This window comes from Nipponia nippon, unplaced genomic scaffold (assembly GCF_047370975.1).
Source record: "Nipponia nippon isolate SJK-2023a ecotype South Korea unplaced genomic scaffold, ASM4737097v1 scaffold_34, whole genome shotgun sequence".
In the NCBI taxonomy this organism is placed as follows: Eukaryota; Metazoa; Chordata; class Aves; order Pelecaniformes; family Threskiornithidae; genus Nipponia; species Nipponia nippon.
Window position 1 is genome coordinate 573,777 of NW_028262352.1, and position 17,270 is coordinate 591,046.

The following is a 17,270-nucleotide window of genomic DNA, read 5'->3' on the forward strand; positions in this document are numbered from 1 at the left end:
AATAGGGACGTAGACAAAGTGGAGACATTTAATGCTGCCTTCGCCTCTGTCTTCAACACTGATGATGGGCCCCGGAGCCCTGTGTTAGAAGACAGTGACTAGGGGGATGATAAACTCCCAGCCGACCCTGAACTTGTTCAGGACTTGCTGCTCCAGCTGGATGTGCATAAGTCTATGGGGCCCTATGGGATTCATCCCAGGGTACTGAAAGAGCTGGTTGATGTTATCGCGGGACCTCTCTCCATTATTTTTCAATGGTCTTGGGAGTCTGGAGAGGTCCCAGTTGACTGGAAGCTGGCAAATGTTGTCCCAGTTTTCAAGAAGGGTAAGAAGGAAGACCCTGGTAATTACAGGCCTGTCAGTCTCACCTCTGTGCCTGGTAAAATTATGGAGAAGGTTATTCTGGGAGTTATTGAAAAACACTTGAGAGACAATGCAGCCATTGGTCATAGCCAGCATGGGTTCATGAGGGGAAAGTCCTGCTTAACCAACTTAATTTCCTTTTATGACAAGGTCACCCATCTAGTTGACCAAGGGAAGCCAGTAGATGTGGGGTTTTTTTGATTTTAGCAAAGCTTTTGATACTGTCTCTCTCAGTATCCTTCTGGACAAAATGTCCAGCACACAGCTAGACAAGTCCATAATACGTTGGGTGGGTAATTGGCTGATGGGTCGGGCTCAAAGAGTTCTAGTAAATGGGGTTACATCAGGCTGGCGGCCAGTCACCAGTGGAGTTCCCCAGGGCTCAATTTTAGGGCCAGTGCTCTTTAATGTTTTTATAAATGATCTGGGCGCAGGAGTCGAACGTACATTAAGTTTGCTGATGATACTAAACTAGGAGGAGCTGTGGCCTCCCTCGAGGGTAGAGAGGCCTTACAGAGAGATCTGGATAGACTAGAGAGCTGGGCAATCACCAACCATATGAAATTTAACAAGAGCAAGTGCCGGATTCTCCACCTGGGATGGGGAAATCCTGGTTATACATACAAATTGGGTGGTCGAGAGGCTAGAGAGCAGCCCCATGGAAAGAGATCTGGGGGTTTGGGTTGATGGCAAGTTGAATATGAGCCAGCAGTGCGCCCTGGCAGCCAAAAGGGCCAACCGTGTCCTGGGGTGCATCAAGCACAGCATAGCTAGCCAGTCGAGGGAGGTGATTGTCCCACTCTACACTGCACTGGTGTGGCCCCACCTCCAGTACTGTGTGCAGGTTTGGGCGCATCAAAATAAGAAGGACATCAAACTATTAGAGTGTGTCCAGAGGAGGGTGACCAAGATGATGAAAGGCCTTGAGGGCAAGACTTTCAAGGAGAGGCTGAGGCCACTTGGTTTGTTCAGCTTGGAGAAGAGAAGGCTGAGGGGTAACCTCATCACAGTCTACGACTTCCTCAAAGAGGGCAGCGGAGGGGGAGGTGCTGATCTCTCTCTGGTGACCAGCGATAGGACATGAGGAAATGGAAGAAAGCTGCGTCAGGGGAAGTTCAGATTGGACATTAGGAAAAGGTTCTTCACTGAGAGGGTGGTCGGTCACTGGAACAGGCTCCCCAGGGAAGTGGTCATGGCACCAAGCCTGTCAGAGTTCAAGGAGCATCTGGACAATGCTCTTAGTCCTATGGTTTAGTTTTAGGTAGTCCTGCGAGGAGCAGGGAGTTGGACTCGATGATCTTTATGGGTTCCTTCCAACTTGAGATATTCTATGATTCTATGAATAAATTTACAATTTCCTCTCATCTCTAGCTGTTGAAATAAGTATAAATCCTGTCAGTGTGGAATGGTAAAGACTTTAATCTTGTCGTGTCGTGATACAGCTTGAAGGAAAAAAGAGAAGCTACTATAAGAGAGATTTTAAGGAGAGGGAAAAGAACGAAGCAAGGTCCCTTCAGCTTCTCTGCAGCAGGGGCTAGCAACAGCAGTGCTGAAAGAGTACTCCATCAAGTTGGAGTTGCCTGAATGAATAATATGAAGTGCCCAAGCCACATCAAGCTGAACATGAAAAAAAAGTTTCATCTGCCTAGCCTGCAAGGCAGAAAGCTAAACACACTGCCACAGAGCTACCATCATTTTAGGAAAAGCAAAACACATGAATAGTCCTTTTCTCAAACACAGTAACCAATGGGTGAGTTTGCAGGACTCCAGCTTAAAAATACAACTGGTTACTGAGGATTATCCTTGGAGCAGAAGCCCTAGCAGTTTCAGTACATTCCAAACCTCCTTCCTGTTGATTCATGCTGGTTTTAATATATGAAGTGCCATATGCTGTAATATAAAATAACCCATTATTTTGATGAAAAGTGGATGTTCCAAATTTGTAACATAAATTCAAAGCTATAATAGGAAATATGTATTTACAATGAGCTACTAATATTACTTATTCTCAGCAAAAAGTCTTACTTACCATGTGCAAAAGTTCTCCTAAAAGGATAGTTGCTCTAACAGATACATGGTCATCACTACTTGTGATCACTTCAACCAGACCCTTCAGAAAAGTTTAAAAATTATTACATTTTATGTATACCATCTTATTTTAATATTTATAGAAAAAAAAGTAGCAAGCATCTATTTAAACTTCAAGTCATTAGTTACCTCTAGAAGTCCATTAGCAATAAAAGCTGAAAGCACTAAAGCCAAATAATTATCCATGAGATCAGGCCTAAGGAGAAAAAAAGTATGGAAATGGTTTAGAAAGTACATTTCTTATTGTGTCTGCAAGAAAACAACAAATATTTTTGTCAACAACAACAGAAAACTAAAACAAGAGTTTAGACTGAGTTTGCAAAATGCTCACCTTGACCTGGCTCGATGTGGTAGTATAGTTTTAGCTTCAGCAGCTACAAAGCCATCAGAAAGTCTCCAGCAGTCCTGAAACCTGCTTGGATCTATAACAAGAAAATATGGACAATGGTAATTATAACATTGGATTTCATAGTGTTATTTTAATAGTTGTCAGTATGTAAATAATAGTTCTTACTAACTATTCAGGTTACTTAATAGTTCTTACTAACTTTCACGTTTAAAATTATAGAAAATTTTGTCAGAAGGGTTCTCTAACAAGTCATCTAATCCACACTCCTGCACAAAGCAAGGCTAACTTCAAAGCTAGAACGAAGTTCTCATTTAAGTATCAACCAAAATAATGAAATTTCCAATTCATAAGCACATTAAACTTGTTTAACAAAATATTATAACCACCTACAATTTTAAACCATACATCCATATGTCGCAAAGTAGCAAGTTTGGAACAAAATTATTTATTTACTTATAAGCACAGAACAAGGATTAAGCTTGATTATACAACTGCATGACAAAGACATTTATAACCAGAGTTTGCAGAGAATTGCTGGAACATTAAAGGCTGAGACTTGCTCCTTTTGGGCTCATACTTTTTCACTGTGAGACAAAGCAGAAGATACTCTTAGGTTTACAAAGGAGTAATTCTAAAGATAAAAGACTAACTCTGCTAAATATATAGATGTGAAAACATACACACTTAACCTAGGAAAAGTAAAAGTCTGCTGAAGTGCAGCGGAGATAGCTAGCAGATACATAATATATAGAAAAGACCCTTTTTCATAACTTCTGTAACATTCACCAACACTTCTCCATTACTAATGCTTCTAACGCTTCAAAGAAGTCTAATTTGTAGTAATGTATTTACAGACTCTTTTGTGTAAATGCTCCATTACTGTTCTTGTATGAAACGTACAACTGATATATAGTAAGGATGTCAGAAGAAAGTTAGACTTCTAGTAGCCTGATCAACACTGAACAGCTGATAGAGTTTTAAACAGGACTTCAGAACAACCAATTAATTCAGTGATGAAACAGTTAAGACTAACATGATTTACAATACAGAGGAAATAGTGAAGGGTTCAAATTTGTAGAAGAGCTTAACAGACAGAATTATTATGCGAAACAGAACTAAAATACTTACCTACACTGAGAAGTGCTTCAATAAATTCTTCTGCAACAACAGGGAGAGGAAGGCGAAATATATCATAAAGAACCTCAAGCAGACCTTGCTACCAAAAAAAAAAAAAAAGGCAGAAATTTTATAGATTTACAAAAAATGGTCTTTTTATTCACTATTAATATTGAAGTTGACATTTCTAGAGTGTGCTGAAATTGGTGTCTTTGTTTCAGGGTTTCTTTTAGGATAACATGCTTATTTTCATAATCTGAATGAATCTGGAGAAGAGGAGAAGGGACTTGCTTACTTTAGAAGTGTGCCTGATTGTCACTATGAATTCTACAGAAACTCAGGCTACTTGGATTACAGTTTTTTAGAACAGTTAGTGCTGCCACCATCAACTTCTTCATTTAGCAGGTAATTGGGAAGAAACATTTTTATTTATCTCAGATTCAATTCTTTAAACTCATAACTGCAGCTACTGTGAATTTGCTTTGACTTGTGGCCAGAGTAAAAATTAATTTATGCACTTTTCTCTCCTCCATTCCCTCCTCTAAGACATACAGGGTGTGATTCCATTCTCATTTAATGTGTAAGGAGCCGATACAGAAAAAGCAAGCAACTTGCTTAAGATCACACAGGAATTTTATAATGGAATTATAGACTTAGACTTGGGGGTAAAATAAACTTGAGGCTAGTGGTCTCATAATTGGAGTTTGCATTTAAACCACTAAAACTGATAAAATTGTTAAAATTTTAAGTGTTAATTAAAACATCCAATATTATTCCTATATCAGTACTAAATATTTACCACCTACCCGTATTTCCATATTTGGTATACAGAGTACCCCAATAAGAGACTGAATCCCAGAATTTCCAGGTTTGCACAGACTGATAATACCTAAAAAACATTAAATACATAATAATTTTCCATCACCAAACAAAAAAAAGCATTAGACACACTGTTAAATTTGATTTCAAGTTAGAATGCAAGCACAGATGATAAAAATTACCAATCAAACATTTTTCACCTTTATAATGTCATCTCCTTTCTAATCAATGTTTAACAAAGCTTTCTAATCACAAAACTTTGTTTCTTCATTAAAAACTATAGCTATTTTTACCCTTTCTACTATGAACAGTATTCTCAAATTATCTGCAAAACTAACATTTACATGGAAGGAATGGCAGAAAGAAAAGACAAAATCGTCTGTAAAGAATATATCTTAAACCTGAAAGAAATACAACATCTTAGCAGAACTGTGAGCAGTTTCTCCATCAAAAGCTGTATCTTAAACTAATAATTTATTTAGTTACCTTTAATCTTAAGTGAATTCTAAACAGAGAGTTTAAATATACTTGGAATAACATTCTCTGTGCACTGTTTTTAATCATCTTTTCCCAAATGACAAGTGCTCATCTCCAGAATTTTCATAGAATCATAGAATGCTTTGGGTTGGAAGGGACCATTAAAGGTCATCTAGTCCAACCCTCCTGCAACGAGCAGGGACATCTTCAACTAGACCAGGATGCTCAGAGCCCCATCCAACCTGACCTTGAATGTTTCCAGGGATGGGGCACCTACCACCTCTCTGGGCAACCTGTTCCAGTGTTTCACCATCCTCGTAAAACATTTCTTCCTTCTTTTCAATACAGTTGATTTTACTTTGCATAAAATCTCTTATAATTTGGTCCTTTTGCACTATATTTCTACTCAGTTTAATACTGAAATATTAACAGGGCAAACCCTCAAATTGTTTATAAATGTTACAGAATACCACCTGAAGCTAATGATTACACTGAATTTCAGCCTCAAATCACATACAATCTCTTCATTCAAAATGTGGCTGCAAAAACCTTGCTCGTTTCCTTGACCATTTCTCTTCATACATCACAGAATAAATTAAAACTTACAGTAATGTGCTATCCAGAAAACAAACAAGTTCCTCCAAAATGCAACTTTAAATGAACAAAAAGAAGCCAGGTTTGCACACCTTTTTGTCTTACATATTATCAATAAACCCAAATATTCATTCAGTAAAAATTACTAAAAGATGAAAAATATCACCTACTCATCTATTTATTTTCACTAATACAAATTTAGCTTTAATGACGTGCTTTATATGAACTTGAAGGTCCTCAAGTTCAAAACTTTCATGTCACAAAAACTTATGGCAAGCACGTGTGGCCACATACACATTAATAGCATTTAAATATGTTCCACAGTGCACCTCAGAGGCCTCACCCGCCACCCAAGAGCATATAATGGCCTGTGGTGGGCTGACATTGGCTGGCCACCAGGTGCCCACCAAACCGCTCTATCGTTCCCCCTCCTCAGCTGGACAGGGAAGAAAAAATATGACAAAAGGCTCATGGGTCCAGATACGGCCAGGGAGATCACTCAGCAATTACCGTCACAGGCAAAACACACTCAACTCAGGAAATTAGCTTAATTTATTACCAAACAAATCAGAGTAGGGTAATGAGAAATAAAAACAAATCTTAAAACACCTTCCCCCCACCACTCCCTTCTTCCCAGTCTCGACTTCACTCCCGATTTCTCTACCACCTCTCCCCCAAGCTGCACAGGGGGATGGGGAATGGGGGTTGTGGTCAGTTAATCGCACATTGTTTCTGCCACTCCTTCCTCCTCAGGGGGAGGAGGACTCACACTCTTCTCCTGGCTCCAGAGTGGGGTCCCTCCCACAGGAGACAGTCCTCCACAAACTTCTCCAACGTGAGTCCTTCCCATGGGCTGTAGTTCTTCACGAACTGCTCCAGCGTGGGTCCCTTCCATGGGGTGCAGTCATTCAGGAACAGACTGCTCCAGCATGGGTCCCCCACGGGGCCACAGGTCCTGCCAGCAAACCTGCTCCAGCATGGGCTCCTCTCTCCACGGGGTCACAGGTCCTGCCAGGAGCCTGCTCCACACACTTCAGGCATCCACCTGCTCCGGCGTGGGGTCCTCCGCGGGCTGCAGGTGGATATCTGCTCCACCATTAACTTCCATGGGCTGCAGGGGGACAGCCTGCCTCACCATGGTCTTCACCATGGGCTGCAGGGGAATCTCTGCTCTGGCGCCTGGAGCACCTCCTCCCCCTCCTTTTTCACTGACCTTGGTGTCTGCAGAGTTGTTTCTCTCACATATTCTCACTCCTCTCTTTGGCTGCAGTTGCACAGTTCTTTTTTTTTTTTTCCCCCCTTCTTAAATATGTTATCCCAGAGGCGCTACCACCGTCGCTGATTGGCTCAGCCTTGGCCAGCAGCGGGTCTGTCCTGGAGCCAGCTGGCATTGGCTCTATCGGACATGGGGGAAGCTTCTAGCAGCTTCTCACAGAAGCCACCCCTGTAGCCCCCTGCTACCAAAACCTTGCCATGCAAACCCAATACATGGCCACATCCCAATTGCAATGCAGGAATAGATTTGGGTGCATGCAGTCATTGCTGCATGCCCCAATTTCAACTCTAAGGACATGATCACACATGAGGATAAAGGACACAGTAATTAGCTCTAAAGAATAACCCAGTCTGGAGAATAAGGAGAGCAGAACAGTAAAACAAAGCAGACAGTATGGACAGGAAAAAAAAAACCCAAACAAACAAACAAAAAAACCAACCAAAAAAACACCCAAAAAGCCACAACAAAAAAACCCAAAACCAGTAACAGCCTCAAGCCTGGTTTTGCTACATTTCCTTTGGCAAGAATGACAGTGTAAGGACATTTTTGTACTAAAAACTGTTAAGATGTTAGTCTCCAACATAACAAGTAATATAAAAAACAAAAAGGAAGAACATATAACAGTGAAAGTACCACAGCAAGTAACATATTCCAAGACAACTGTTTCTTCAGTCACTTGAACTTTTCAGGCTTATACTATTAGTTCTAAGTGTCTGAGTTAAGGAAGATGCAGCAACACTCCTATTGGAAACTGCTTCTCAGAAGTTTCAAAGTTGTCACAAACTCTCCAAACTTCCTCCCCAAGCAAGTGAGAACACGTGAGCAACTTTTGAAGGATACCTGGATGTTAAATTAAGCTTACGGATCATTTTCAGAACATTAAAAAATAAAGCAAATAGTCTTACAAGCAAAAGCCTTTCTATACAGTCGGAATCTTTCCTAAGTACAGCCTGTAAAAATCCTAACCGAAATTTTGGTAAATGGTCATATCAACTGATTTAGTTTATTTGCAAGACACTGTCTTGACTAAAAGAACCAGCGGTCCCTGAGGCAATATCATGTTAGATATTGTAGAGAAAGGATTTAGAAAAATGCGAAAACCTACTTTTTCGATTTAGAAATGACTTCTACATGAAAAACCCAAAACTATGTCTATACTGCGATTTATCTTCAGCTATTAGCACTTGGTTAAAGCAGGTGCTAATGACACTATTCTGTTGATATCTCTTCGCATAGACAAATAGATTTCTTATTTACAGTGGCAGAATAATCTCAAAGGCAAATTCTTATGATATGATGCTATTTTCAACATCCTCTCACCCATCAAATGTCAAATACCACCAAGGTACAACTTACATAGCATTCTATACTTAAAAAAAAAAAAAAAAGCTGTGTCTTGTAAAGAGAGACAGATTCTGTGCTTAAATAAACCACTCTTTTACACTAGAAAATAAAATTCCCCTTCCAATCATGCAATTTCAAACAAACAAACAAACAAAAAAATCTTACCTGCCCATGATCGAAACGCTGCCACTATTCCCATTTTACTAGCTAGGAACCGTGCTTCTCTGTCCTCTCTGTCATTAAAGTAACAAATGTCACAATACACGGTTAATTACTGTAAAACAAGCAGTGTTACTAACATAGCAAGTAAAAAGTAGTTAACTGAAATTTTAGATGGGGGACAAAATCCAGAGTAAGAAAAATCTGTTACATACATATACGTGTGTATATATATATGTATGCAATGTGTACACACAAAGATTAGAATTTTTTAAGTATTGTTATTTTCCTTTTTCAGTGGAGGCTCCACGGTAGGAGGATCACATCAAAAGTAAACACCTATATTTGGTCAGATGATTCACTCTGAAGCCTCCACTGACAGTAACACTACAGCAGGGGCTACCTGGACACTGATTCAGTTACACAGACCTAAGCATCTATTGCCATTTGAGGATAATAACAAAAAAAAAAAAACCTGAATAATTCAAGTTGGAAGCAATCTCAGGAGGTCTCTAGTCCAAACTCCTGCACAAAGAAGTTGTCAGCTCTGAGACCAGACCAGAGTATACGCAAGGCTTTATCCAGTTGGGTCTCAGAAACTCTCAAGGATGAAGGCTGCAGGACCTCTCTGGACAGCCTGTTCCAACACTTGACTGGCCTCACAGAATTCTACCCCACACACACCCCACCCACCCCACCCACCCCACCCCCGATATCAAGTTGGAACATCTCATTTCCATTTCTGAGCCTGACCATACAACCATCAATTATAAAACTAGCTCAAATGTAAACTCCTCATTGTGGATGTTTAAAGCTAGATAAAAAGAAACCCATACCTGAAGTAAAAAATTATGATTGTGATGAGTTTTTAAGTAAAATAAATATAATGGGGGGAAGAAAGGTAAAACTAATTTTCCCTTTTAAATCTGAAACGCTTAACAATATTTTAGGAAGTTGCATTCTAACCTGCTATCATGTTCAAATAGTTTAATATTAGCTAATTGCTTTTATTTTGTCACTTTGGAAAGAAAAATAGTTTAATTCCAGTACCATGAACACAACTGGTAGCATAAGTAGCAGCACTAACACTTACTTGAGTTGTCCTTCTGCTGTGTCTGGATTATGCCTGTAGTGAAAGTCTGTGTAAGGAGCTAAAATTCGCTAAACAGAAGGGAGACATGCATTACTTTCACACGAGAATAGTTAACAGGTCTTGCCCTTTCCTCAGTCCCACTCCAATCTGTCATGTTATTCCTGCTTAATCATTAAGCTCTTAGCCTAAAATGTTGCATTTAAACATTTTGCACTAATACAGAGGGTGAAATCTGAAGTGAAAATTAAACATTTTCATTAGTAATACGATGTTTAACTTCTGTCACTAAACAAGTAAAACTGAACTCACCTCTAACTCTACATCTGCTCGCACATACTGTCGGGTCTTTGGATGATTAATGAGGTGCAAAACTGTAGTTATCAGAGCCTCATTTATTCGACTTAGCTGACAATCAATCACATTTTTCAAGATGGTACTTAAACCACCCCGAAGAGCCACCACTTCGGGATTCTGAAGTGCTAAATAAAGAAAAACATGTCACTTCCAGCCAGTGATAGGAAAGAAAACATTTCATGACTTCCAATACAACAAACTTGTTGTCTGTTTAGTACATGTATCTTTTTCTTCCTGAACACTGCTGAGGCACACAATAAAGCTTTTAATAACTGACATTAGAAATAAATTGAGATTTTTGATTAATTTATCATCCACAAAAATACTGGTCAGTCAGTCACCATTGTGCAGCAATTTCCCAACTTATTTCCAACCAAGTTTCCATACAGTAGTGTCTGGATTTCCCTGCAAAAAGGTTTTGTGCTTCACTGGACCGACATGGAAAAAATATTTATACTAGAATATACATGAGTAACAGATTGTTTAGTTCTTTAAAACAGAAGCTTGTATCTTGAAAATGTTGCTGAAGTTATTTCTCATTGACTGATACAAAACTGAAAAAAAAACTTTTAAAATCAGCACCCACATACAAGTATAGGGCGTTAGTATAAATCACTGTCCAGATAGCCTTTACTGACTTCCAGAAGCCAGCTAACCACAGTACCCACTGAAAAAAAATTTTTAAAGGAAAATGCTTTGTACTTCTCTGAACACTTGTACATTTGTCAGCACATCATGTATGGAATTTTCCCTACTTCCAATCCATTAGTTTTAGAAACATCAACTGCAGCAGGGAAACATTTTTAAGGTAACACAAAAATTGGCAAGTCTTAAAGGAAAGTATAGTACCTGAAATCTTCAGGTACTTCACTTAAGAGACTTTGAATTTAAGTTAAAGTGATTTTGTTTTATATCAAACTAATGACTAAAATATATGAAAGGGACATTAAGAACATTTAACATCTGATTCATTAGTTATTAAACAAATACCCTTAATTATTTGAATACAATCTATTTAATATGAACCCACAGAAGAGAATCTCTTAGAAGACTGATGACAACCACATCAAAATTTTTCTTAATTACCTTTCAGTTATCTTACCTAGTTCACAGATAATGGCTATACACGCTCGAACCATTCTGTCTCTTTCTTGAAGACCATCATTTCCAACTGCTATCAAAGAATTAGTAATAGAACTGGGGAACAATGAAGCATTCACAGTGATCATCTGCCAGAAGTGAAAGAAAAAGCCCTCTGGTTTCTTCATAATATTTCTCTAAATATACTCACAGATTCACTTGCATTTTGTTTCCTAGATGCTACCAGACCACTCCGTATATTACTTGGTTGTATCTTGCAAATCCTCAAAACACTTTATTTTATTTTTGAAATTCTTCATTTGCCAATTTACCATTTTCTTCCTGCTTCAGTTTTTTATTTTTATATTATTATAATAAGAAAGGGTTAAAAAAAAACACCTGACTGTTGCAGAGAGAACTACTGCTACCTTCTTCAGATTTTTTCCAAGAATTTCTTTATCGACAGAGAACACTATCCAATAACACAGAGTAGATTACAAACTCTTCTAGAAGATTCATTCATACTGCACCAGATATCTATCTTCAATACCTATTCAACTTTTTAATTAGCCAAGACTAAACTCTCTTGTTTTGTAGAGAGATCCTTAGGCTGCTGCAGACTACAAAAAAGGACAGTCAGCAAAAGAAGTTGCTATAGTATTTGGAAGGCAACTGTCAGCAACACCCCTATATCCTCTTGTATAGTACCTGATCTTCCTAAAACTGCAGTATAATACAACTTCATCATAAGTTATGTAACTATACGTCACAAAAAACACACACACTTTAAGCAGGTTAAACTTAAAAAGTTTTTAAATGTTTAGTGGATATCGAGCATTTTTTAACATCTCAATTTTATTTATTAGAAAAAAATGTGACGTGGTTGAGTTGGCTATAACAAATTATGTTGTTCCCTTTTTAAGCAGTCAGACAAAAAAAAAACTATTTCCCCTTAGTAATACATCTGTTTAACTTTAGTGATGTTCGTGTTCCACAGTATACAGAATATGTATATTTAATTTTAGCAAACTATGAAAAAATGTGAATAGAGAGCTACTCAGCCTTTGTAGTCAAAGTCTCTTGGGGGGGTGGGGGTGGAGTGGGTTTTTTTTTGCCTTTAATGTGAGCACAGGGTCTTGCTCCTTCATCTGGTATAAATTCTGCTTGTCCTAAACTAGCAGCTGAGGATGTCCATGGCACAGGAGCTCTTCAGTAGTGTAAAGGAGCATTGGCTGTTAAAATCTGTTCTCTATTCTGTCTCAAATTTATTGCAAATTGTTTTTCTTTTTAATTGAAGAATGACTAACCAAGGTTTAATTTAATAACCCTTGTTTCCAACAGAAGCAGGCTTATCTCCATTATTTTTCCAAAATTGTTTTGTCCTGTATTCATTTTACAGCTCCCTTAGATGTCTTACAGATATTTGTTCAAAGAGGATTACTTTTTTCCCCCCTCTTTGCAAAGAATATTAAAATGAGAAGATATCAACCATTAGGACAAATATATTTGAACGCTTCAACAAGTTTATTTTTAAGACATGTTTTGAGAAACTTCTTGTCATACATAATGTTGTCACCCATAAAACAAGCTTTAATATAGGACTCTAAATAAAACCCAAACTCTTCCCACCCACCCAGTCTTTCACTTTTACAATGGCATGAAGTAACAAGAATTAGGAATAGAATGGGTGTAACAATCTACTCCACAAAATTATAACCTTTTTTTCTACTGACATTGACATATACTTAAGTGTGAGGACACAAGCAGCCTCTTAAGGCTGTTTTGTTTTGTTGTTTTCTTTGGTTTTAAGACATGAGAAGGAAAGATTTCTTTCTTTTAATATTCAATTCCAAGTATTTTAGTAGAATCATAGAATCATTTAGGTTGGAAAAGACCCTTAAGATCAGAGTCCAACCGTTAACCTAACACTGCCAAGTCCACCACTAAACCATGTCCTTAAGTGCCACATCTACGTGTTTTTTAAATACCTCCAGGGATGGAGAATAAATACAATAGTAGAATAAATGCAAATAATAAATACAGTCTATTTGCTTTCATTCTGCTCTACATATTGAAATGCAATTCTAAAGACCAAGGACAGGTGATACAAAGCTACTTACAAGCAGCTATGATGAAATAAGTAACAAACACTGTGAATTTGGTCTTTAAATATTCCTTTAAAAAAAAAAAAGGAAGAAGGTGGTTCATATTATACCTCACCCTGACTTCTGCTTTGAAGATAAAATTTTCTGCCTATTAAATTATTAAAAAATGGGCAGAATGAATTCTATTAGATGGAGAAACACTTTCTCAAGCACTGCTAAATTACAAAGCTCTTACTAGGAAATGTAGAGGTAATAGTACTAAACTTGAATACTGTGTTCAGTTTTGGGCCCCTCACTACAAGAAGGACATTGAGGTGCTGGAGAGCGTCCAAAGAAGGGCAATGAAGCTAGTGAAGGGTCTAGAGAACAAGTCTTATGAGGAACAGCTGAGGGAGCTGGGGTTGTTTAGTCTGGAGAAGAGGAGGCTGAGGGGAGACCTTATTGCTCTCTACAACTACCTGAAAAGAGGTTGTAGTGAGGTGGGTGTCGGTCTCTTCTCCCAAGTAACAAGCGATAGGATGAGAGGAAACGGCCTCAAGTTGCACCAGGGGAGGTTTAGATTGGATATTAGGAAAAATTTCTTCACCAAAAGGGTTGTCAAGCATTGGAATAGGCTGCCCAGGGAAGTGGTTGAGTCCCCATCCCTGGAGGTATTTAAAAGACACGTAGATGTGGCACTTAAGGACATGGTTTAGTGGTGGACTCGGTAGTGTTAGGTTAATGATTGGACTTGATGATCTTAAGGGTCTTTTCCAACCTAAATGATTCTATGATTCTATAAACACTGCCCCACAGAGTATAGTCAAAAGAGAATATGAGCACTCAAAAGTCTTTAAACTTTTTAAACTTGGTTTCTGATTTTTTTTAAAGTTGTTTTTCTTTTCTCTTCCTACACTAGTTTAACCTGCACTGTTTTTTAAACAAGTTCATCATTAAGTGTCTTTTATAAATTCATAAAACAGGATTAATATTTTCCATTTTGTTCTTCTACTCTATGAAAACAAAGAAAAGAAAGTGAGAGAATGTTTTAAAGTTTTATGTCTATGCTATTCTTACATGGGCATTTTTGCTATCAAAGATGAGGTTAAAGAACTGCATCCATACTTTTGGAACAGAAAACAATAGTTCTGAGATACTGGTGGAACCCAGTTCAGCTCTTCCACAGCTCATAGTAAATTATCTCCTGCACAAATTAATTAAATCTGATTGTTCTATTTGCCATTTATTCTCCTCTCCTAAGACCTTCATATAATCTTTTAGGAATCCTGGTATCTACTACTGAGTCTGAGATCTTGTGGGAGATGAGGAGAGATGGGAAAAGGGCAAGAGCAGGGTAATAAAAAGACATTGTGAAAATACAGAATGTGCCATTCAGGACATGTGTCACAGCATCCTTTGCGAGAGAGTTTTTTCAAGTATTGACTGCTCTGTGCCAATGCATGCTTAACTGCTGCAGCCCAGACAGGACATGAAAAAGGTGTTAACTACTTGTAGCCAGGTTGGGTGGCTTTTTGTTTGTCTAACATCATTTTTTAAGAAACAAAGATGTTCTAGGTAGCAAAAGATGTTAGGAAACATCATTCATCAACATAGTTCTCAGCATTGGAGAACCATCAGCATCCCTGTACAGCATGTACATTCCATGCATGTACATCCCATGTACAGCATCCTTGTACAATGATGGAGAAAAAAAAGCAATTGTGATCAGCCATATGATTTTTTTTATGTTTATCTTTCAGGATCATTTTTTAAAGTCAAACTAATGGATTTATTTCTCTTGCTTCCTCTTGTTTCTTTCAAGCAAGACAGAAGTCTTTGCTCAACTAGGAAATGTTCAAGAAAGCCCAGGAATATGAGGACAAATTTCTGACCCAAATAAAAACAATTCATTATAAATATGTTTCCATTCCATCTTCTGATTTAAATTATTCTGGCCCTACACTAAAGCTCTTTTTTAAACCAGATTAACAAAGTACTTCTATAAATTGTGACTTCCTCAAGGATCCATTCCTTTATGGTTGTGTTTTTTGTTTGTTTGGGTGGGGTGGGTGTTTAAGCTTTAAAACTCTTTTTGGCACAACTGTCAATAAAGCATATTGTTTCTTCTGTAAGAAACCAAGTAAGCTCATTTTAAGAAAAGAAATTGCATATCAAGCTTCCATATTTTCAACCTAAATATATATATAAAAAAAATACATGTACACACAAAATAGATTAAACACACACAGTGCTCCTGGGGAACAATTCTTCCAACTACTTCAAACCTTACTTGAGTCTTTGGTAGTTTTTCCTAAGATGCTCAGTAGAAGTGGAAGAACGTAAGCAAGATAAAGAATAGCAAAGTCCAGTACAAAGGCAGAGTACTATACTGCCTGAAAAAAATAGCTTCAGTAGCTGTATATGCCTATTTCTCTAGGATGAACTTGAAAATGCAACTACCACAGCTTCAAACATCTCACGTCCATAGGTATACAGTACAGTAACCACCACAGATTAACTATGTCTTATTGTGTATCTGAGAAAAGAACTACAGATAGCATCAACCTCTATGGATAAAGCAATAAGGCTAGAAGCATTCCTTCATCTGATTATTCCAGCGATGGCAATTTGCCTCATTTCTCAAATGACAGAAAATCTCCCATCCTTGATTTACAGATGCTTAAACACACTATACAATAAAGTTAAATCATTAGATGAAACATAATAATATGGTTCTTATACCCTTACATTCATTATTTGATATTTTTTTCCCAAATCTTGTCCAGTTTGATCTTTATCAAAGGAAAATTAGCAGGATTTTTCTAGCCCACTCAAGATTCTCAGTAGTAAGAGATTAAAATCAAACCAAGTCTCAGCACTACCCCTCCTTCTCTTTTGAATTATCAGCTATAATTTCTTCTCACATGATAAAGTAAGGTAAGGTATTAGAGACTATGTGAAACAAAAACTGCTGATGGAGAAAACTTGGAGTCAGCACAGCTGACTGGCATAGCTGATAAGACCATATATAGTTAGATTTTACCTTTCTGACTAATCGAAGTGCTTGTGTTCTTTCTACTTCATTACTCTGCTGTATGTCAATACACCTAAAAGAAGTTAAAAAACACGTTTTGTTTATAACAGTTAAGGTGAAAGTGGTGTTAACATCTTGCATTAATATTTATGCAATTGAACAAAACAGAAGAATATTATGACTGATTGTTTAAAAATTTTGCTTTTCAGCAAGCATACTCATTATGATTGGTCAATTAGCTTCATTTTATTTTTTTTCCAGTTATCTTCATTATAATTAAATCACTAGAACGTTCTCAAACATACAGTGACAAGGCATAATGGCTTCAACGAATATTTTCTGAGCTAGCTACATTTGTCATTTCAAAAGAAACTAAACAAAGTATTTGCAATGTTTCACATCAACATGTTTTGTGTGTGTTCTCAGATCAGAAAAGTCCTTTTGCTCCAACAAAATTAAACAGCACACTAAAATTTACTATGTCTGTATATTTATAAACAGAAACACACACATATATATCAGTTTATTAAATCTAACAAGATTTTAACAAAGGAAGCACTAGAAATTATAATATTTAGATCTACTCATGATGCTGATCTTATTATTAGTTTGCCCTTTGGTATTTTTCTGTTCTGTCATGGGTTATACTTAAGATTACAAATTCTTGGGCATGAACTATTTTTTTCCCCTGACTTTGTACTAGAGGCTCCGAAGCACTATGATAATACAAAGAATCAGAACAACTCCCATAAAACAACTTAAGACATGAAAATTACTCAGGTTTCAACCTTCTAATAACACCACAGACTAATTTAGGATTAATGGCATTTACGATTCAAAAAATCTATAATTTGTCTAATTTTTTAATTACTCATAGTATATCATATATTAGGACAGCATTTTATTTGGATTAGCTGGTGTGATGTATTATCCCTCTATTTTTAAAGAGGGACATTATTCATATTGAAGAAAAATTACTTGTATAAAGCTACATATAAAGAATGTAAGAGGATATAAAAACACCTTTTCTCACCTGTCTC

The 17,270-nt window shown here is 37.4% G+C and overlaps 1 protein-coding gene across 4 annotated transcripts in view; it reads right to left on the bottom strand.

The window, feature by feature from the left end:
* LOC104020924 (rapamycin-insensitive companion of mTOR) overlaps window positions 1-17,270 on the bottom strand; it is a 91,488-nt gene that overhangs the window by 40,096 nt on the left and 34,122 nt on the right. For 2 of the 4 annotated variants that reach the window (XR_015707670.1, XM_087770899.1), the window contains exons 6-15: window positions 16,240-16,303; window positions 11,135-11,261; window positions 9,988-10,157; window positions 9,679-9,746; window positions 8,592-8,659; window positions 4,723-4,805; window positions 3,929-4,016; window positions 2,783-2,873; window positions 2,581-2,647; window positions 2,393-2,473 (exon numbers count right to left, since the gene is read on the bottom strand). Coding sequence is in view for 3 of the 4 variants with exons in the window: in XM_087770899.1 (XP_087627025.1) it covers window positions 2,393-2,473; window positions 2,581-2,647; window positions 2,783-2,873; window positions 3,929-4,016; window positions 4,723-4,805; window positions 8,592-8,659; window positions 9,679-9,746; window positions 9,988-10,157; window positions 11,135-11,261; window positions 16,240-16,303 (907 nt within the window). In the remaining variant the exon portion in view is untranslated. Of the gene's footprint in view, window positions 1-2,392; window positions 2,474-2,580; window positions 2,648-2,782; window positions 2,874-3,928; window positions 4,017-4,722; window positions 4,806-6,575; window positions 8,098-8,591; window positions 8,660-9,678; window positions 9,747-9,987; window positions 10,158-11,134; window positions 11,262-16,239; window positions 16,304-17,270 lie in introns of those variants that run through there. The other 2 variants (XM_087770902.1, XM_087770901.1) reach the window with 2 other exon arrangements.